General features: G+C 34.5%; 2 protein-coding genes across 4 annotated transcripts; one reads left to right on the forward strand and one right to left on the reverse strand.

Annotated features, from left to right (window-relative positions):
• Window positions 1–205: 205 nt before the first annotated feature.
• On the reverse strand, window positions 206–13171 carry LOC131955845 (copine-3). Its single transcript, XM_059320127.1, has 15 exons — window positions 13076–13171; window positions 9111–9308; window positions 8728–8907; window positions 8460–8534; window positions 7932–8006; window positions 7034–7117; window positions 6778–6867; window positions 6410–6505; window positions 6221–6307; window positions 6035–6094; window positions 5636–5769; window positions 5197–5303; window positions 4945–5087; window positions 4022–4258; window positions 206–3879 (listed from the first exon to the last, which is right to left on the reverse strand). Exons 2-15 carry the CDS (start codon window positions 9276–9278, stop codon window positions 3748–3750), a joined length of 1668 nt encoding a protein of 555 aa, XP_059176110.1. The 5' UTR covers window positions 9279–9308; window positions 13076–13171; the 3' UTR covers window positions 206–3747.
• A 187-nt stretch (window positions 13172–13358) lies between these two features.
• Window positions 13359–17477, forward strand: LOC131955846 (uncharacterized). 3 transcript variants are annotated; one of them, XM_059320128.1, is made up of 6 exons: window positions 14069–14087; window positions 14284–14365; window positions 15880–16291; window positions 16504–16657; window positions 17117–17178; window positions 17296–17477. In XM_059320128.1, the coding sequence occupies exons 3-6, from the start codon at window positions 16006–16008 to the stop codon at window positions 17415–17417; spliced, it is 624 nt and encodes a 207-aa protein (XP_059176111.1). In that variant the 5' UTR covers window positions 14069–14087; window positions 14284–14365; window positions 15880–16005; the 3' UTR covers window positions 17418–17477. The 3 variants fall into 3 exon arrangements, with proteins under 3 accessions (XP_059176114.1, XP_059176113.1, XP_059176111.1); XM_059320131.1 differs by lacking the exons at window positions 14069–14087; window positions 14284–14365 and adding an exon at window positions 13359–13383; XM_059320130.1 differs by lacking the exon at window positions 14284–14365 and having other exon boundaries at window positions 14062–14087.
• The last annotated feature ends 4847 nt before the right edge of the window (window positions 17478–22324 follow it).

Here is a 22324-nt window from a genome sequence, read left to right on the forward strand (position 1 = left end):
TATACCAAACAACAGAAACAAAGGCAACATGTTTCCATAGTAAAATGAAAAAAAGTTTGACAATAGAAAATGATGTTATATGGAAAAACTTTTAAATACTTTAACTGTAAATAGTACCAATGTTCTAATCAGGTGATGATTTAATGTATTTTTTTTCTAACTTCATTTTAAAAAATTCTACTAATAATAAGACAAACACTAACAACGTATTTAAAATCAATATTTATTTACTCTATAGACAAAAAAGCATTGTATGAATGTATATGAAAATAGCTATAAATAATGTTAATATATTTATAGAAAAAGATAAACAGCAAGTTTGAGGTGAATGATAAAAAAGTGCTCAACTGTAACACTGATATGAGAGCAGATCTGGAAGGGGAGATAACCACCTAGAATTGAGATTAAAAATAAATCTGGTCCATGGTTGCTTTTGCTGAACACCTTTAGCTAGTGGAACCAAATAAACCAGCTGGAAGCCATTATTTCAAGTGCTGAACTTTACTGGTGATTGGATTTCAACAACAGAGAAATATGCATCAGGTTTATTACATTGCATTTTATTTATTTGTAAAACATGTTGGAAACATTTTAAAGAGTAATATATAAAAAGAGAAAATGAAAAAAAATATGCTTTAAAGGTAACCAGCATTAAAGAGATACTACTTTAAGAAAAATACCTAACTATCTATCTATATATATATATATGAATATAGCACATGACCATTTAGCAAAAACTGGATACATAATACCTTGAAACAACAGAACAACGTATAAGGTAACATGTTAATGTTATAGCAGTTGAATCATATCCACAATGTTACAGGTTTAGTGTGTTTATAGCAGCTGAATTAAGGGACCACATTCTTAGACAGGTTTATGAAAGTACTGTCTTTTTTAAAAGATTGCATATTTTGTAGGGTGTTTTATGAACAATAAATTTGCAAATGTTATTTGATAGTGGACTAAAATTTATTTTTTGTAAAAAAAGAAAAATGTGACATTTTAAATTAAATTAATATATTTTTAAAATTCAGGCTAAGGTACCAATAATTATACTTATGTTTGAAGCAAATAATTATTTTATCTACAAAAATAGTACTATAGTACTACATTAGTAGATTGCTTTGACAGTATTTGTTTCTGTGTTTTTTAAATTTTTTTTTTAAACTTAGTACAGCAAAAGGTATAAAAATATATAAGAAATATATGGAAAAATCTCTAAAATGGCAAGAGGTTACACATTTCAACATGACAGCTGTATTTGCGAAAGATACAAATAATTGTAAATAGTTTGCAAAATTAAGTTGGCAAAGTGATTATGTAGCAGATCCTCTATACTACTAGGGTTTTTAAAGAAAATATCTAAATTTGTCGTGATATTAAAAAGTTGAACTAATGAACAGAATGAAAACACCAAAAACATGTGTACATTCAGTTACTAATCAATTTCTTTAAAAAGCAAAATAAATTACATTATGAAAGCTAGCAACATACAAAGGTACAAGAAAGATAAAAATAAACTACTGACCTTAAAAAAAGTAGATTTACTAGTAAGTTCTTTAAGTAGAAGTTTAAGAGTAACAAAATGCTCTACAGTATTGAATAAGAAAATGGTTTAAAGATTCTATCAAAAAATATATGAAAAAACTTTTTTTGTTGCTAATATCCAGCAAGAGATGGTCTAAAATAGAGCTGTTATGAATGAGGAAATAAAACATAACTACCACTACAGAGACTTAGTTTAGTAGAAGAAAACATCTTTAAAAAATGTATCAAATAAACAGTATGTATTTTTTGTTATATGCATTATATTTAGTAAATTAAAAAACAACATTGTCAGGTCACAGATTGTCAATTGACTGACTAGCCCGTGGTATATACCAACAATGCATCAGCTGAAATGGTAAAGAAACTACTACATGAGTAATTAAAGGAATGTAAAGTGACTTATTTTTCAAAAGTTAGAAATCACAACTGTAAAAAAAACAACTGAAGAGTTGTTTTCCCAAACCTGTTAGTGACAAAAATGCAAAGAGAAAATTCAATATAACTTAGGAAGTGATTTGGGCTAAACCAGTTTTAGAAAAATCGAAAAACTTAAAAAGTTCTCAAAAACTGGTTTATAATAAATAAGTACGAGCAAGAGCTAAATACTACATGAAGATAAGTATTTTATTAAATTAAAGCCAATAAACTACACCTGGAAGTTATAGTTTATTTATAATTAAAAATAAAACTGTATCTGAAAATGTCACTAACAAGTTTAGGAAAACTGCCTTACATAAAATTCATAAACCAATGCTCACATTTTAAATTAATTGATTACATTGAGCCTTTTAAACATTGTACACCTGAGCAAGAAATGTTAAGTAAAACTTTAACTGGTCTGAACTGGTTGGTCACAACAATTTCAGATAAACAAAAATTATGTAAGACAATCAAAAACAAAAATTTACAGCTAAAATCAAATATATGTTTACAAAAATAAAAAAGCTACTTGTATCAAAATAATCAATACAGATAATAAAATAATAAATAGCAACAAAATATAAATGAGGACTAAAGCAATAAATGAAGGTGACAGCACCTTACACTTGATGTAGCACAAAAATGATGGTTAATCTATTCCCCAAGCAACCCTCTACAACAGCAGATAACTGAAGTACAATAAGTTTTTTTGACAACGTAATATAACAACAAAACATTACAAAAAAATCTATATTACAGTACAACTAATGGTGATACATTGTTTAAAGTGTAATAAAACAATTAATGTTAACATGTGTGCCTCCCATCAGTTGAAGAGAATTTTACTGTATATAACTGTTCCTAAACAAACTCCTTTAGGAAATAAATTTAATTTGCTGACTATAGTTGTTTGTATTGCATATTTCTTTTTCTAAAGTGGCTAACAGAATTGGTGTGTATGTGTATAATATTATCATGTTTTGATTAATAAATAAGGACTGTCAGCTTGAAAAATGAATATCTAATGTAAAATTCAAAGAAATCAAACTTAAAATCTTTCATGCTAAAGATATTTATTTATAAAAATCATTCAGTTATGTAAAAAAAACTGATTACCACAGAGATTTATTATAATTAAGTTCAATTAAGTTAATAATTAAAGGAAATCACAAAATTTATTTTAAAAAAAACCAGTCATTGTCTGTAACACATCAATTAAAATATTTTCACCATAAAAAATTTATCACAATTACAAATCAAAATTGCATACAGTGTGTTCTAGAATTGTTAAACTTGCTTTGTATAAAAACCTTTCTTAAGAGAACAACTATTGCTAATAAACTAGAAAGTGATTTCTAGTAAGAGAAAGATAGAAAGGAAATAATGTTTATGTGCAAAAAAAAATTAAGTTGATGGAAATGGATAATATCTATTGGTCACAAGTTAAAGACAAATATTCACGGTCTAATAATCAAATGTATATACAACAGGTAACATTATCACATGAGTTTTAGACACACAAAAATTAGACAGCTCTAACACAACTTTCTTAAACTAGCTTATACTGAAAATGTGGTACCACAATTTTTTTGGTGCAATTATTTTCTGTATTTTCTGGCATATACAATGAATTTTAATACAAGAAATTCTTTTCAAAAGTTGGGGGAAGGAAAGCATCTATGTGCCAGGTATTATAGGGCAAGTATATCCCAAATACAATATTTTAATGGGAAAAGTTTTAGGGGGAGTATGCCAGAAAATACCGTACTTGAATACTTATTGTGTAACCGGTGGTATGACAGGTGTCTGGCGGGGTTGGTTGGGTTTGAGTCCTCGCATCTTGTAGTAGGCAGTTACTTGCTTAGGTACCTCTGCCAGCACATGGCGTGCCAGTTCAGCTGGAGTACTCTGGGATGAAGAAAAATGTTTAATTAAATATGTACTGAGAAACACAAAACATTTAACATGATCTTAGATTTTATTTTAAAAAAATATGTTTAAAAATATGCACAGCTATAAATTGGCAGGATATCAAGATAACCCCACTGACCTGTTTAAACTCTCTGAAAGGCACAAACTGAACAATGTCCCTTTTGGCAGGTTCCCCCGAGGGAGACTTCAGGACACCGTTGTCCCCATCCAGCTCATTCATGTCAGTGAAATCTGCAGCACCTACACCAACAACGATGAGAGACATTGGCAGTTTGCTGGCCTGTACAATGGCATTCCTTGTGTCACCCATGTCACTCAGCACACCGTCAGTCAGAAGGAGCAGTACATAATAGGCCTTTGAACAAAAAACAGGATCAATGTCAGTTATTAAAACTGTATTTAAAAAAAAGTTAAGTTCCCTTTCAAACCTGACGGTCTATAGGGCAAGTGAAGAAGAGTTCACTTGTTTATGTGACCTCGGCATATGAAGAGATAGTGTGGTCAGCACTATGCCCAGCCGCCTTTACTTTCCCTAACGTGAGTTTGGTACTCATCAGAGTTGGGTGGACTCAGGGACGGTCTACTGACTTGAACCCGGATTCGAACTCAAGACTTACGGGTTAGCTCTCTACAGCTAGACCACTCCGTCCCTTTGAAACTGTATTACCCAGAATAAAAAACCACAACCTAATATTTTAACTTTACAGTAATCTCCAAGCCAGACTGAGAAAAGTAGGTTTGGTAAAGGACCGGTAACTCCTTGTAAAAATCTTGCTTTACACAAAGAGGGATAATTCTGAGAGGATGGATTTCCAGACAGAGAATCAATGAATTCCTTTACAAAATTGTAAAAAGTCTACCATAATTTTAATCAGGTCTTGCTCAGACTAAACAAGTCTGGAAAGCTTTTGTTTGTGGCCAATGTCCTGCTATGCTTAAGGGCTAACCTAACCTATGAATAGCTAGCCATCTACAATACATTCTGGCTGATTTTCCCTTTTAGTCCTTCAACATGACTATTTTAGAAGAACTGTGACTCACATGGGCCCCCTTGTTGTGTTCCTCCATCTGGGCTGCGCTGGCAAATTTGGCAACATGGTTGATGATTGGTGAGACAATGGTTGGACCATAGAGCTGAACATACTGGATACAGTTGGTGTAGGCAGCCAGTACACCATCAATTCCTTCAACAAAAAATTTATTTCATGATTCTAGAACGGCTTAACGTTATTAAATATTCAGAGAATGGAATTAAAATGAAAGGAATTTTGTTGAAAAAAAAATCCAACTGACCAGCACAGAAAGGATTCTGGGCATTGAAGTTTATAGCAAATTCATGTGAAACTTGTGTAGCTGGTGGAATAATGGCCCCAAATCCCAGGGCAGGGAAAAGTTTGTCTCTGAGGAACAGTAGAACAGTAATAAGACATGATTTAACTAATAAATGTTTAAATCTTACAAGTACCCTTTTTTGTTATCCATTCACTTATTTTTTATTATTAGCCAAGCAAAATTGATCAATTTTTTAAGCTGATCATTAACACAAAAAAAAAAGATAATATTTAAGTGTAATTTTCTTTTTTACAAAAAATGTCTTTATGGTGATTATTTCATTTTAGAGCTCCCAAATTAACTAAAATACTTTTTTAATTGCTACACAAAATTACTAGATTATAAAAAAATATTTAGAAAAAATTATATTGTTAATAACAAAATGAAAATAGGTATTTACGTGTCATAATCTTGGCAGACATCACCAACTGCTCTTATTGCTGACATGTATTCATTTGGAGCATAAGGGTTAATGTAATGAAGAGAGGTAGACTGTGAGGGATTGCCATTGGAAGCTGTGAAGTCAATTCCTACCTGGAAAGTAAAATCTATAGCTTATCAGAGGATACAAATTACAAAGCAAGAAGGATAACATGTAGATATTTTTTACTCCACAGTATATTTAGACATAATATAATTCCAAATTATAAAGGTAGAAGAGGATTAAAGGATTAAAAATAAATTGTGCAAAACTCAAAGGTACATTTAATTTAAAAAATAGGTTTCATAACAAATCAATTTTAAACTTTTTACGAGCTTTATTTCAAGAAATTAAGAATCAATAATTTGAAAATCTTACAGTGAAGTTTATTTGCATTCCACCAAAAATAAATTCCAAAAATGTATGCTCTTTCACTATCTGCAATAAAACCAAATTACAATATTGAGTAAAAGCATTTATAAACAACTTGAATCAAACTAATTATTTAAACTAATTATTTATAATTTTAGAAAACACAATTTGAAGTAATAAAACAAAACCTACCTGACAAGATGTAACAAAAATGACACCTGAGTTGGTGTAAGATTTCTTCTTGGCTTTTTTGCTCGGATTGATGCAAGGGAACGAAATCTAAAAGAACAGCAACAAAAAAAAAAAAACCCATTAATTTACCTGCTTTATTAGTTTTGCGTTTAATATTATTTTGCAAAATGAAACAAATTTTTTTTTTACCTCCCCAGCAGAAGATTTCATCATTTCTTCCAGTGTAGTTGTAAAGCCACCTATGTAGTCATTGGACCCATCACTGTCCCAGTCATAACAATCAATCTAATTAAATGAATTCAAAATATAGGATCAAACTATTTTTTATTTATAGTGCTCGAACAACAAATAAAGACACATGACTTATTCTCTTTAATTAATCTTTGAGTTTTCCCAGACAACAACAAATGCTATCTCATAGTCCAAATAAATTTCTTACAATTACCAATCATTCAATTCTATATTTTTAGTGAAACAGTTTTACCACAGATCACAGCTCACGTTAAAGCAAATATCAATCATCAGAAAAGAAATGTAATTTAAAAAATTGAATTTACCTTGATCTGCTGCTGCTTGTTGCCCCCACACAGGCTGTGAACAGGTATGCTGATTGGTCGCCATGAAGGGTTGAGGTTATTCTTCACCACCTGGTCGGTTTTCATTTTAATGTTTATGTGTTTAAAAATTGAACACAATAAAACATTAACAAATTAGCATTAAAAATGAACCGCATGTGAGTTTTTTAAAAGTGAGATTAATTTAGGGTTCACAGTTTCTTAAGAAGTGTTTTAAAAAAGAGTTTTGTGAAAATACCTCAGTGCGATGAATAACCTGCCAGCCACCATCAACAGTTGGTTTCTGAATTTCTAAGTATGGATCCGACTTTCCCATGAAATCCTAATATCAATAAAAAATTTATTAATTGCTACAGATTGGTATATTTTTGAATTGTGTTCACTATTTCAACTTACAATAAATTGCAAATACTTGGTATTCTCTATACAGGTTTTATTATAGCTAAACAAAAAAAAAAGAAGAATACTCTAATGCAAGAGAAACAATGGCTAAGTTAATTAATGACATGTTATTGGACTAATAGTGCATTAGAAAAATAATGACAAAGACAGTTGGTTAAAATTGTAGAAGGGGTAGCTAGTATTTTAAGATAAAAGTGGTGGTGAGTTGGATAGCATGTGTTTAATGATAATTGCTTGCTGTGACATAGAACATAAGAATGTAAAAATAAGAAGGAAGTTGTGTTTTTAATGTGCAGAATAAATATTTTGTAGAAGCGGTTGCTTTCAAGCTGTTTTATCTGGATCCAGAGAAATAAGTCTGGTGTGATAATATTGCAGCAGCATTTATATTTGTTTTTACCAAGTTTGTATTGTTTTTTGACAATGAGATTCCAGACTACTTTGGAAATTTTTTTAGACTTAATTTAATACAGATAATAATGTTGTATTGACTATTGTAAATTTATGCCACATCTGATCTCTCATTTTATCACAGTATAAAGAAATTTATTGTCAGTAATTGAGCTAATGTTTGTATTCACCTTACTCAATGCAAAAATCATAAAATAACTTTTCTAGGGCTGCCTTACCCCCAGAATGTTTCCAGACTTTGTATGAGCCATGTTGTAGTATTAAAATGTACACAGAGTGAAAGAGAAGAAAGAACCCTTGACACCTATAAAAAAAATACTGACCTTGTTGTCCAGCTTCTTTGCCTTAAACATAATCTGTGCCACCTCTCCCCCTTCCTTAACCTCATCTGCTCTCACCTGGTAGGAAACTTTTGTTTACTTAGTCGTGACAATGTAATTAATGCACTTTAAAGCACAAGCTAAGAAAACACTGGTTACTTGGTAATAAAAAAAGTAATTTAAAATAACTAGATGTGTAAGATCTTGTTATATTTAAGTTACGTTTGCTATTCTTAGTTAAATAATAAAACTGCTAACATGAAAGTTTTGTGTTTGATTCTGTCAGACTCTGATAGGTACCTTACTCACATTTAGGAAAGTAAATAAAGCAACTAGACATAGTACTGACCACACCATCCCTTTATATGCAGAGGTCAAGCAACATATGAATGCTACCTCATCTGTCCTAGGGATTAGTGGGTTTGAAAAGGGAACATTACTTTTCATTTTACTGTATACATTTTTCAAAATTTAGACCACTGCAAACATAGCAGCTAATATAACAAGAGACATGTAACTACTAATTCTTACAGTGATCATTCCCATTCCAGCTTTTGCACCATCTTTCAACAACAGAGGCTTCATGTATGGGCTATTAGACACAAGCTGGTAGGAATAAAGGACAAATCATAATGTATACTACACTATAGATCATCTACAATCTATCAAATGTCAGAATAAATTTTCTAAAATTTACAAAAATGCTGAATGAGGGAATTTATTTCATCAATTTTTTTTATAATTACCTAGCTACCTTCCTATCTATGTACAATAGCAATAAAAATACCCAAAATCTTACCTGCCCTAAAGTGCATTCTACCTGGCCCAGAAAATCATCATCAGAGAGGGTGTAAGTTTTGTTGTCCACATCATAGATGGCAATTTTTATCTTTTGCACTTCTTCAAAATAATAATTCACTTTGATGGATGTTGAAAATCTGGGGTCCAAACAGTTTTTGACATTTTCTGTTCTCCCAATCTAGAATGTGAGGTAATATAGAAAAATAAAACCCTTTTACTTTAAACAAGCCTGGTGGAGGGTTAAATGAGAGGGGTGAAGTTGCTAACCCTTAAAATCCAGTAATGGCTATTTACGAGAGGGAGAGAGAGCTATTGTAATAATTGAAGAGCTTCACAAAATATAACTAGTTTAACATTTAATTCACCACAACAACCCATCACCTCATCCATCTGACCACCTTTCCTGGACATGTACAAAACAGCACAGGGGTCAGATTTAGACATGACATCACGGTTTAGCAGGTTCTTGCATTCAATGAAGAGTTCCACTTTTGAGAGAAATTCATCAGCAGTTCTTGGCACAGAACTTGGATACAGTGGGTAGGCCATGCTAGGTCTGTGTGTCAACTAATCTATTTCCTAATGGATAAGAAGGCAAATGAAACAATTATATAAGTAAAATGTCAAAAATCAGTTTTAAAAATAAACAAATCAGATGTAGGACTTGACATGTGCAAAAAAGACTGTTTTAAAAAAAAACTTGCTTGATCCAAAAAGCTATTTTCACATCTAGTTTTCTTAACTGAACTGATTTTGCTGACAGATAAAACTAAAACTATCTCTCTTATTAAAAATTTTACAAGCAAAAAAGTTTTTAAATTGTTAATAACAATCATGTTAAATGGTTAAATAGCCTTCAAAATATTCTTTCTTCTTCTTCTTTCTTAATTTTAATCTTGGAAGGGATTTCTTCCGACACAATTAAGTATTTACATGTAAACATGTTATGAGCCCTATGGCCTGTTGACTCCTATTTCAGTCTGCTTTTCTTTCTGGATTTCTTTCTAATAGCCTTTATTCACCCAAAACAATCTACAAGGCAGCAGTTGTTTTGATTTACATCTAGTAACAAATTTTAAATGTGGTATTTTGGGCTCTTCTAAACTAGAATTTGATCTAGGTGGTATTCAAAGCCAACATAATAGAAAGAAGTTGTTAAATCATCGACACAATAATTTAACTTGTAGTACATTTGCAGCGAGCGGCTACATTATAGGCCTAATAATACAAACTAAGTGTTTGGAAATCAAAGTCTGCATCACAAAGTTTAAGCAAATCATAGCCATGTTAGGGGTCAGCATGGTCGAGTCAATAAAGGTCATGGGGACAGCCACTCTTCTAGGAGAGACAACTCCAAAATCAAACAACTGCTGCTTTGTAGTTTGTTCTTGGTCGGACAAAGGCTATGGAAGCAAATCCAAAAAGATAAGCAGGCTGAAATCTGAGTCAATGACCCAATGGTGCATAACCAGTTGACACGTATACTTAATTGTGTTGGAGGCAAGTTGGTAAAGCTCATGGTTGTTTAAATTTGAAAAAGTCTTGAGTCCAAACCCTCTGGCAGATAAGGCTTGATCCCTTCCAACACTAAAAATTAAGAACAAAGAAGAAGAAATAGCCATGTTTGTAAAATTTTCACTAAAAAGCTGTATCAATAAGGCCAGATGTGCCTTCAACTCACTACAACCGATATGAAATTGCATGATAAGATAAGCATCTTTACATTTCAACACAATGGTTAAAGAAGTATGGCTTTATAGTTCTGAGACTTAGAGGGTTACAAAAACAAAAACGCAGCCGTCCACAAACAGATTTATGACAGATCCTCTAGATTAAATATCCAATAAAGATCTGTGGCAACACTAACAGCTAAGGGTGCGGGGAAATTGCGAGACGCGAAAAGCGAAATGGCGAGGCGGGAAAATGCGAGAAGGGCGCGAAAACGGTCGGTCACGTGACTTTTTTGTCTCGCATTTTACCACAAGCCGATACTTACGCTGGGTGGTGTTGAAATGCGAAGATTTCTGCGGAAAATTTACCGCACCCGATTTTCAGTGGTATTTGGTCCAGACTTCAAAGACGTTTCGTTTACATTGTTAAAACTTACGTCGCTAGACATACTGATGATTTGTCATTATAGCCTACGATTTTTTTCTAGCTTTCTTTACCATATAAATCTAAGCACAAGGAAATGCCTACATCATTTGGATACAACAAAATAAAGTGACGTCACCGATATTATCAGTTGCTCGTGCTATGTCGTAAGCTATGGGCCTACTTCAAATATTTTTAAAACCAAGTTGAACTTATCTGAATTTTTTGGTTTTGGTGGTGGTGTTCTTTGGGGTCTTCCATAAATGACGTCACACTCGTAGGGGGGGGGGAGGGTCTGTAATTTTATGACGTGTGATGAGGGGGAGGAGGGGGGGGGGGGGTTAGATGTAAAGTCACACTATAAAAAAGCAATGTTAGAAAAAGAATTTTATACGTTTTTTCGCGTTTTAAAAAACTGTTTTAATACATTGTAATAGGAATTGATTAAAATACTCTATTTTGACCAAAATTAGACAAGATTTTGGGAAAATATCGATGTTTTAAAAAAACTCAACTGCTGGTAACAACAATGAGCAAGACATTGCCAAAATTACAGAAATGATAAAAAATACAAATTATAAAAAACGGAAAACAGATGTTGAGCGTGCGGATGATGATGATGAGAACATGGGCGCCAGTGTTGTTTGTGGGATGAACGAGGAGGTCAACTGTGATGAGAATGTGAAATGTTGTGAATGTGGATTGGAAGAAGTAGCAAAAGAAAAATGTATTAATGGGAGTCTAATGAACTGGGTTGGGTGTACTATGTGTGAAAGATGGTGTCACGATGTGTGTTTGAGGACTGTTTCAGAAGATTTTGTTTGTAAATTTTGTTTGTAATTAAAATTACTTAATAAAAAAATAAATTGCACTTTTTAGAATTGTTTATACTTTTACACTTTTTGCAAGTACAAAAATCCATAAATAGATGTTGCAAAATATCTCTCCTGCTGACAAGATTATACCAATTCACAATGACACAGCTCACGTTTGTATAAACATGAGCGGGCTAGATTTTTAAATTAATGCAGACTGAGACGGGATTTTCCTCTCGCTAACAAGAGCGGGCGATGACAGTAGCACAGCAACGATGTTAGGATTTTTAAACAGATAGATCTAGATATAGATCTATCTATCTTCTTAGTATCTAGATAAAAAAATAGCAACATACAACACTCGTGTTAAAGGGTATGGCTAAATGCTTGTTTATTTTAAAACAAACAAAAAATAATTTAAATAAATAAAGATGGACAAAAAATGGAAAAAACTTTTTTCGCAAAAAGTGTCTCGCTATTTACCCTTAATTCCGCAGGTATGTCTCGCATTTTCCCGCCTCGCCATTTCGCTTTTCGCGTCTCGCAATTTCCCCACACCCAACAGCTAACAGACAAATGAGGAAAGCATTTAACTGGACTCCTCAGGGGCCCGCAGGGGAAAAGGAAATCCTGTAAGAAGACCGTAGGATGAGGCAAGGGCTGCTGGGCTCACACAAGCACAAGTAAAGAGAACTGTCCGTTGTAGAGGTGTGACTGGGGTAGCAAAGTAGTTGGGGGTACAATAAAAACGAGGCAAAAAATATCACTTGACAAGCCTTCAAACATTTTAGTTTTTTTAGCGTCTCACTATTTCACATCTCGCATCTTACCAAGACCCTATTGTCCGGCATAGTAATATTATAATATATTAATATAGGCCTATTTAATTCTATACTAATGACTTGCTAGATCTAGATCTAGGCTTGTATTGTAAAGTAAGCTAAAATGATAAATTACCCTAGAGTGCCCTAGACTAGACTAGCGCCATAGTCTACCTAAATTGTTCATTCTAATATGACTAGAATCTAATAATAACTATACTTAACTAAAGTTTAGTTTAGTCTAAACTTTACTAAACTTAGACTTTAGAGCAGAAATGATCGACTAAAACTAGATCTAGTAGTAGATCTAGATCTTTGTAGACCTAGATCTACGCAGGCTTACATACTTTGATAGTCAGTCAATAGTCAGTACATAACACAAATTACAACAAATATGACAAATTATGAAATATGACATATGATTTTATCTTGTCCCATGTCTATGACTATGTCACTATTTTGTCACTCGTCCCATGATCTGCATTGCGCAATCAATGAATTGAGGGAATTTAATCGGATTTATGATTCACAATCGAAATCGGATTCCTTAAAACGTATTCTTTACATTTATTTTACAACTAAGCGATCAAGACTGAATAAAAATGATCAGGTTTACCTTAAAGTTAAGCTATTCTTTAGAATCTCTAGGATTTAGACTCGTTGTTGCGGCTGAATAAAAGACAGATATTATTAAACCCAGCTTCAGCGGAAATAAACAAACACTGAAATCAATTCTACGAGGACTTCTTTTAGATATAGATCTAAACTCAAGTTGGCATGCTTACAAATAGATTCTATAGATCTAATACTAATAACTATTCCAAAAAAAAAAATTGAATTGTCAGGACTGTTTTTTTTTTAAATTTACATTGTCATGATTTAGATTCTATATAGATCTAGATCTAGATCAAGAATAGATCTAGAGTAAGGATCTATACCTTAAGGAATGTATGCTTTCTAAATAAAACGTACATTTTCTGCTTTTTTTTCTAACGGAAAATCCGCTTTTTCCTGGTTAGGAAAAAAAGCAGAAAATGTTAGGTTTCCTGGTTAGGAAAATTGTCCAAGGACAATTTTTTTTTTTATATTTTCCGCCGACCCATTTTTCTAGATCTGTATTTTTACTTTCTAGTATACGAATTATAGAGGAAGTATTGTAATAGTGCAAAAAATTGAAATCGAGATTTTCACAATTGACATTTTACACTTCCCTGAGTCGTATAAAAAGCTTAGTTTTGCAATTTTGTCCAGAGTTTCTTCCAGGCATATCTTACGGGGGGTGGGGGGATCTCTTCAAAGAAGGTCTACCGCCCCCCGAACGAGATGGATTTTATATAGTAAACATACACTTTTGCTAGTGTCCGCCCCCCCCCCCCCCACTCCCAAATATCAAGTGCTCCCCCGGAGAAAAAAGTCTGGAAGAAACACTGATTTTGTCTGTATGTCTGTGTGTCTGTAAACACGATAACTTCAGTACCGTTTCAGTTATTGTATATTGTAATTTGTAAATTGACCCGTCACTTTTTTTTTTTTTTGCACGGTCATAAACTTTTTGGATTTCCCATCCCTGAACCGCACTACGCACAATCTATTACTGGTGCAGCTGAATCACTTTAGCACAAACGCAAGTAGATCTAAATGTTAATAATATTATTATGTTATTTTTAATGTTATTTTTATAATATATTATTAATCTATTAATATAAAATAATAAAATACTAGATTATGCACGAATTGCTGTATTTTACATGATGTAATCTTGTTTGAAAACCAGGACAAACGCACTGAAAATAAAAATAATAAAACTACCTTGCTTTTTTTTAGCTTAAAATAATAGAGTTGATTCTAGATCTATGTAAATATTTCAAGCGCGACCAACACGGATCAAGATTCTAGATCTAATAAGGTAGGTCAATAATGATGCGTTTATGTAACAATGTAGAAAAGCCTTTAAAATCGAAAGAACGGGAAACATTCTACAATTTAAAATGGAAAACCGGTGTGTGCGAATTTTCTGCCATTTATATTTGTTGGAGCTTACTCATCCCTTATTGATAATCACTTAGGGGTCATCCATAAATGACGTCTGCTTTTTTAGACGATTTTACCCCCCCCCCCCCCTTCCCCTCCGTCGCACATCCTCACAAAAAGCCAGACCCCCTTAAAATAACGTCACACCTCAGCCTACAACCCCCCTCTAATTTGCAGTTGAATTTTTCTTAAAACATCGATATTTTTCCAAAATCTTGTCTGAACTCTGTCAAAATAGAGTATTTAAATCAATTTCTATTGCAATTTTTTAAACAGTTTTCTAATACGCGAAATAACGTCTAAAATTCATTTTCTAACATTGCTTTTTTTATAATGCAAAAGTGTGACGTGGCATCATCTGAACCCCCCCCCCCCCCGACCTCCCCCACACCACACACCGTCACAAAATTACGGACCCCCCTCCCCCCTACGAGTGTGACGTCATTTATGGACGACCCCTTATTGAAATTAATATACCATAAGCCATAAAGATTTGCAATTTAGCTCTGGTTTAAAACGCAATTTTCCCTTATATTATTCCCGCGCATTTCTTACAGTGGCCAAGAGTATCGCAGTGTGTGGGCTGTGAGGGAATAGCTCATAGAAGGTTATATTATAATGGGAGTGGCGGTTTATGGGAATGCTATACCATAATGGGAGTGGCGGTTTATGGGAATGTTATACCATAATGGGAGTGGCGGTTTATGGGAATGTTATACCATAATGGGAGGGGCGGTTTATGGGAATGTTATACCATAATGGGAGTGGCGGTTTATGGGAATGTTATACCATAATGGGAGTGGCGGTGTATGGGAATGTTATACCATAATGGGAGTGGCGGTTTATGGGAATGTTATACCATAATGGGAGTGGTGGTGTATGGGAATGTTATACCATAATGGGAGTGGCGGTTTATGGGAATGTTATACCATAATGGGAGTGGTGGTGTATGGGAATGTTATATAATAATGGGAGTATGGTGTATGGGAATGTTATACCATAATGGGAGTGGCGGTTTATGGGAATGTTATACCATAATGAGAGTATGGTGTATGGGAATGTTATACTATAATGGGAGTATGGTGTATGGGAATGTTATACCATAATGGGAGTGGTGGTGTATGGGAAAGTTATACCATAATGGGAGTGGCGGTTTATGGGAATGTTATACCATAATGGGAGTGGTGGTGTATGGGAATGTTATACCATAATGGGAGTGGTGGTGTATGGGAATGTTTTATCATAATGGGAGTATGGTGTATGGGAATGTTATACCATAATGGGAGTGGTGGTCAATAGGAATGTTATAAAACGTTATATGAGGCAAAATGTCTTTGTTTAACATTGTGTGCACTATTTCTTAGTTTTGACACAGATGCATATTTGCAGGAAAAACGGTTCAGGTTAGAGACCGAGAGATTTGTCGTTTTGTCTGCTTACCTTTCCTAAGAGCTCTCCGCTAGATTACTGGAGGAGCTGGCCCTAAACCACAAGAAGCCCTCACCCCGTGGACAGATGGAGTTCTGGCACCGGCCGCGGTGTGCGGAGGTCAAGGCCGTGACATTGAGCCCTCAGGACGATGCCGAGCTGGTCATCGACGAGGTGCAGCTGTGGACAGAAGACGCGGCGGAGGAGTTGTCAGAAGTAGATGTCGATGATGTACCTGATCACGTGACTATGACGAAAATAGCTTCCAATCGCAATGAGTGTCTGAACGGGTGCAGGAAAGGAAAAAGTGACAAGAGGAAAAGCCAATTAGGCAAATTGCTTCTTCTTCTAATTTTGTATTTCAATGTCAAAAGTAAGTTAGGATTACATAATTGTAAAAAAAAATAATATCTTGTATCTAGGAGGTGGGGTACCAAAATTTGTGGTAAAAAATCTACACGAAAGTGAGAGCACTCTTTTTTGTATGTAAGCATCGATTTAGTCATGAAAACTTATGTACTTAGGCATACATACGAGGATTGATTTAGTCATATGCCACTCATGAAAAGTGTTCAATGTCAACAGGCGCCACGGGTGAGCGCTGTGTGAACTGGACCAAGTATTTATCCAAGCATCCGTCCCACAAAAATTACATTAAGCCTCTGCATCTCTCCAGCTTAGATTATATTGAGTGCCCCAAAGGTTGCTGTGGAAAATGGAAGGACGTATGCTGCACAGAGTAAGTTTTATTATTAAATGTGAATGCACTTCTTGTCAAACTAAATATGAATACCCTGTCTCTTGTTCACTGGCCACCCTCCATCTTACCAAATATATTAAGTTAACTATCAATCAGTTTGTCTATCTGTCTATCTTTGTTTATATAGCCTAAATCCAGTATCTTAGAATTTTGTCACGGGAGATGGAGCTTATATATATATATATATATATATATATATATATATATATATATATATATATATATATATATATATATATATATATATATATATATATATATATATATATATATATATAAACGTAAAGTGAGAAGAATACATCATCGACTATAACAACTGTAACTAAACGGGAGAGAACTTTTCCTTTGGGAGTCCAGGGGGGACGACCTACCCCTAACAACACTGCATATATTATCTAGTGGCTAACTTATTGACATGTATCTGTATTCTACACGCAGGAGCTATGCTTTGACCATGGGTGTGTCCATTCTCACAGCTATTGTCGTTATTCTTGTTGCAGGTAAGTTATTAATGTTTTTAATTTTGTGTGTGTGTGCACTGATTAAACTAAAAAAAAATCAAAATGTGTTTGTCCACTAGAAACGTTATTTAGTTGTTCTCACACTTCTATTTTCAGCGTATTGGTGGAGAAAGCGTAAGGCTGGCCAAAGTCAAACCGTGCGAGGGAATGTGGTCGTGTTGGTGCCAGCGTTGTTGCCTCTAGTGCCTCATAAGGCGCCTAGGAAAATACGGCCTTAAGTGCTGGTCCAGAGATTTCTTGCTTTACCCCAGACTTTTGTCTGTCACGTTTGTTCTCTGTTTCCCATGAAATTCTAATATCAATAAAAAAAATGTATTAATTGCTACACTTTGGTATATTTTTGAATTGTGTTCACTACTTCAACTTAAATACATTGCAAATACTTGATATTCTCTATACAGATTTTTTATTATAGCTACATTAAAGAAAAATGCTCTAATGCAAGAGAAACAATGGCTAAGTTAATGACATGTTATTGGACTAATAGTGCATTAGAAAAATAATGGCAAAGACAGTTGGTTAAAATTGTAGAAGGGGTAGCTAGTATTTTAAGATAAAAGCGGTGGTGAGTTGGATAGCATGTGTTTAATGATAATTACTTGTTGTGACATAGAACTCAAGAATGTAAAAATAAGAAGGAAGTTTTGTTTTTCATGTGATGAATAAATAGTTTGTAGAAGCGGTTGCTTTCAAGCTGTTATACCTGGATCCAGAGAAATAAGTCTGGTGTGATAATATTGCAGTAGCATTAATATTTGTTTTTTTTTTACATTTTGTATTGTTTTTTGACACTGACATTCCAGACTATTTTGAAAAAGTTTTAGACTTAATACAGATAGTAATGTTGTATTGACTATTGTTAATTTCTGCCACATCTGATCTCTCATTTTATCACAGTATAAAGAAATTATTATCAGTAATTGAGTTAATGTGTATTCACTTTACTCAATGCAAAAGAAAATAACTTTTAGGGCTGCCTTACCCCCAGAATTTTTCCAGACTTTGTACGAGCCCTGTTGTTGTATTAAAATATACGAGCCGACCCGCGGCGTATCATGCGCTGCTATTTAGTTGTTTTATTTTCTACTTTTCAGTAATTCATAATTTGTGAATTCGACAGTACCAATGCTGCCACTGAAAATATTTGCTTTAAAACACTAACCCCCCCCCCCCCACCGTGAAAGCAGCCTCCTCTTAGTTACCTCCTGTAAGTTTAAAATCGTTTCAAACTAAATTATCTGCCCCTAATGGCCGTCACTAAACCCAGCTCTACGATTGTAAAATGTAAACATTTAGAGTGAACTACAGCTCATCAGACCATGCGGGGGTGGGGGAGGTTGATTTATGCCTAGTGAGGAAGAGAGGGGATTGCAAGGCGCGTTTGCAGCTTGTTTTCAAACGGCTCCCAGAAGAGAATTATATATACGAGCCGACCCGCTGCGTATCATACGCCGCTATTTAGTTGTTTTTTTTTCTACTTGTCAGTAATTTATAATTTGTGAATTCGACAGTACCAATCCTGCCATTGAAAATATTTGCTTAAAAACACTACCCCCCCCCCCCCACGTGAAAGCAGCCTCCTCTTAGTTACCTCCTCTAAGTTTAAAATCGTTTCAAACTAAATTATCTGCCCCTAATAGCCGTCACCAAACCCGTCTCTATGATTGTAAAATGTAAACAGAGTGAACACCGCTCACCAGATCATGTGGGGGTGGGGTGGGGGTGGTATGATAGCGATAGAGAGGAAGAGAGGGGACTGCAAAGGCGCGCTTGCAGCTTGTTTTCTAACTGATCCCAGAAGAGAATTATATATATAGATAGATACAAACAAATAAGAGTTGGAGAGAAGAAAGAACCCTTGACACCTATAAACAAGTTAATAAAAAGTCTAGTGACAATTTAAGCGCAATTTCCTTATGTTATCCATAACAATTTTAAATCGAGATAAATGATATATTCAGCAACTGTGCCCAAATATTAAAACGTTTATATCAGTATTTGACTATGATTAAAATCCACCCTCTTGTCAGAGGCGTAGCTAGGGGAGGGCGGGGAGGGCGGCCGCCCCGGGCGCCGACCCTAAGGGGGCGCCAAAAGGGGTAGAAAAAAAATTTACAAGCTAATTTTAAGATGCAGTTTTGAATTATAAACAGTCAAAGTAAAGAAATTTAACGGCTGAGAGCGTTTGCATACTGATTTGACTTTTTCTACCTTGATTGTGTAACTGTAAAAGGTATATCCTTAAGAAACAGAGACCGGAAAAACTGCTTTCCAGATTTCCTAGATGGAAGGGGGGGGGGGGGCGCTTTTTCGAAGACTAAAATCGGAAAAATTAAGTAATAAATAACCCTTATCACTCAGAAAAGAACCCATGGAACTAAAGCGTATTTTTACGATTGTGTAACATAAAAAACAAGAGTTAGTGACGTTTAAAATCCGCTCTACCATTTTTGTCCAAGATGGTGGGGAAGGGGGGGGGGCGCTTTTTCACCAACAAAAATCGCAGGATTTGTACTGGATCGGTTACTATATAACTCTTTTAACACTTAGAAAAGAAATGTTTTTTCCTCTAGCTTGTTTCATTATACAATCAACCAGTCAATGTGAACAATAATTTGCTATTGTATGTCAATTGTATGACCTTAATCTAACAAACTTATAATCCAAATATGTGCTATATCATAAAAGAGACTGTTCCAAAGATAAAACATAAAAAGACTGTCCTAAACGAATTAGCACTGCTAAATTTTTTTATTTTTTTTCTGACATTACTAATAATCATTTTTTAAAGGATAATGCATCTTAAGGGGAATTTAATTGGCGTTGGGTTAAGTTTTAGGGAACGACAATCATACAGCGTAACTATTAATTTTTTTTAAGACTGTTGCACACCCACACACACACACACACACACACACACACACACACACACACACACACATATATATATATATATATATATATATATATATATATATATATATATATAATTATATATGGCGGGGCGCCAAACGTAATGTTCGCCCCGGGCGCCGGGAGGGGTCGCTACGCCTCTGCCTCTTGTTTGTAAACATTAGCACGTGGAAAAAAACGAGCGACGCGTAGCTCGCCTCTCTCTCTCTCTCTCTCTCTCTCTTGCCGCGCGCAGTGACGCGAACGATCCCACGTCGCGACAGGCTAGCCTCCCGTATCAGTCGAAAAAAAAAGGGGAAAAAAGCCTACACGATGCTCAGTTTAAATGTTCATCCTAGGCCTACAAGAAGCTCAGTTTAAAAAAGTAGTAAATATTTTTTTGTGACTAAACGAAAGGATATTTTTGAAAACTTTCTTCGGCAATATTGTTCTAAATTATGGCAGGAATCGATTGGTAAATGTTTCAAGTCGCTAAGTGGTCTGGTTGCCGAGATATGGAGCAAAAACTGCATTTGTTCGAGGTTTTTTGGCTTTTCCGGGAAATCCAGGAAGGAGTTCCGGGAATTTTTTTGGCCCACAATCATCCTTGGAACTTGCTTAACATATTTGCTTTGGAACTAGTCCTCGATATTGCTTTGTTGAGTAGGAGATACGACTTAAAGCTGCGGTCACACTTTCCCAGAAAAGACGAGTTAATAAACGCAATTCTCCAGAATGGAAATAGCGCTAAAAATGTCGCTTAACCTACGCTAATGTTAAGGCCAATTATACTGCACTATAACTACACACATCGAACCCATTCACAACACTGCTATTTTTAACGCGCTTTTTGGCGCCATTGAACTTCATTGAACCGCACCTTCGCATCTGCGCAACACCATTGCACAGGTAGGCCTAGATCTAATATCTTATTTTAACGATTAATAGGAACATTTTATAAAATTTTCAATTTATTAAGCTGATTTTATTTTTATCTTTCTTTTTTAAAGAAAAAAAATCTTTTTTGTTCATGTTACGCTAAACTGGCTTATTGATCCCGACTGAATATTGAAATGTCTAAGAAGTATTTCTAGGTCTAGATTATCTAGAAACAATAACTGCATTAAAACAACGCTTGACAGTGGGTACCGCCCTTCATAACGAATCAGAATTTGCTTCATCTCACGACACGTTTGGAAAAAGCTTTTGTTTTTAAATACATTTACTTTTAATTAATAGTTAATTAGTAGTTAATAATTACTACTTTAATTACATTTACAAATTTATTTCCTCAATTACTAGCTTGAAAGATGTGTGTGATACATTTGCTAATAAGTTTAGCAAATTAATTATGGGGATGTTTTTATGTGACCAACTTCTTTTATACGTTTCATGATATAGCTTATAGTTCTGCAGGCCAATTTCTAAGGAATTTTCCAAAGATAGGAAAACTAAAGAATAAGCTAGGGCCTTTAAACATTCGTGCAAATATTATATAACAAGTTAATTTTTTTCTATTGTGTTATAAGGGTAGAGTTTTGAAATTAAACTGCCTTAAGTTTATAACACAAAATTTTCTAGGTTGGTAGGAGGAGAGATATTGTTTCATGAAAATGTTAAGTGGGATGGTCGTTTATAATGAGACGTTAATTAATAACCTTTTAACGGGGGTGGGGCAAACGTATAAAAATTGAGTTGGTATATTATGTATACGCTATCGTAGGTTGAACACATAACTGTGTTTTGAGATTCAGCTTGTACGACCCTGCCCTTTGGAAGATCTATCCGCTTGCCCACTGGGGGAGCGGGTCATCAAACCAACCAAGCCATTAGCCCTTGATCAGATCAGTTTAGTGCCGCCAAGTTCAAAGGTTACGGCCATGACACTGACCCCGCAGCATGAGGTCAAGTTCGTCCATGAGGTCCAGCTGGGGACAGAGCACGTGAGCGTGACGTGTAGAAAATGGACAGTGAACCGTTTCCAGAAAGTTCTTTTCCTGCTCTGTTTATTTGTTAACATGAACAGTAAGTTCAATGGCTTGCTAGGATGTAACGATTGTAGAATGAGTTTGCGTGAATGAATGAGTAAACAGAGTGAGTGAATGAATTGAATAAGTGAATGGAATGAGTGAATAGAGTTAGTAAATGGAGTGAGTGAATGGAATAAGTGAATGGAGTGAATGAATCGAGTGACTAAAATGAGTGGATGAATGGAGTATGCGACTGGAATGAG

Source organism: Physella acuta, unplaced genomic scaffold (genome assembly GCF_028476545.2).
Source record: "Physella acuta isolate Inbredline_101_S28 unplaced genomic scaffold, ASM2847654v3 ptg001110l, whole genome shotgun sequence".
Lineage (NCBI taxonomy): Eukaryota > Metazoa > Mollusca > Gastropoda > Physidae > Physella > Physella acuta.

Bases quoted from the DNA above. Each gene is read 5' to 3' on its own strand.
- LOC131955846 (XM_059320131.1), top strand. From the start codon at position 16,006: ATGGAGTTCTGGCACCGGCCGCGGTGTGCGGAGGTCAAGGCCGTGACA. The intron at 16,658-17,116 runs GTAAGTTTTATT...TTCTACACGCAG, and splicing joins AAGGACGTATGCTGCACAGA to GAGCTATGCTTTGACCATGG. The intron at 17,179-17,295 runs GTAAGTTATTAA...TTCTATTTTCAG, and splicing joins TGTCGTTATTCTTGTTGCAG to CGTATTGGTGGAGAAAGCGT.
- LOC131955845 (XM_059320127.1), bottom strand. From the start codon at position 9,278: ATGGCCTACCCACTGTATCCAAGTTCTGTGCCAAGAACTGCTGATGAA. The intron at 8,007-8,459 runs GTAAGAATTAGT...GTTTCCTACCAG, and splicing joins CTGGAATGGGAATGATCACT to GTGAGAGCAGATGAGGTTAA. The intron at 6,506-6,777 runs GTAAATTCAATT...TCATTTAATTAG, and splicing joins ACAAGCAGCAGCAGATCAAG to ATTGATTGTTATGACTGGGA.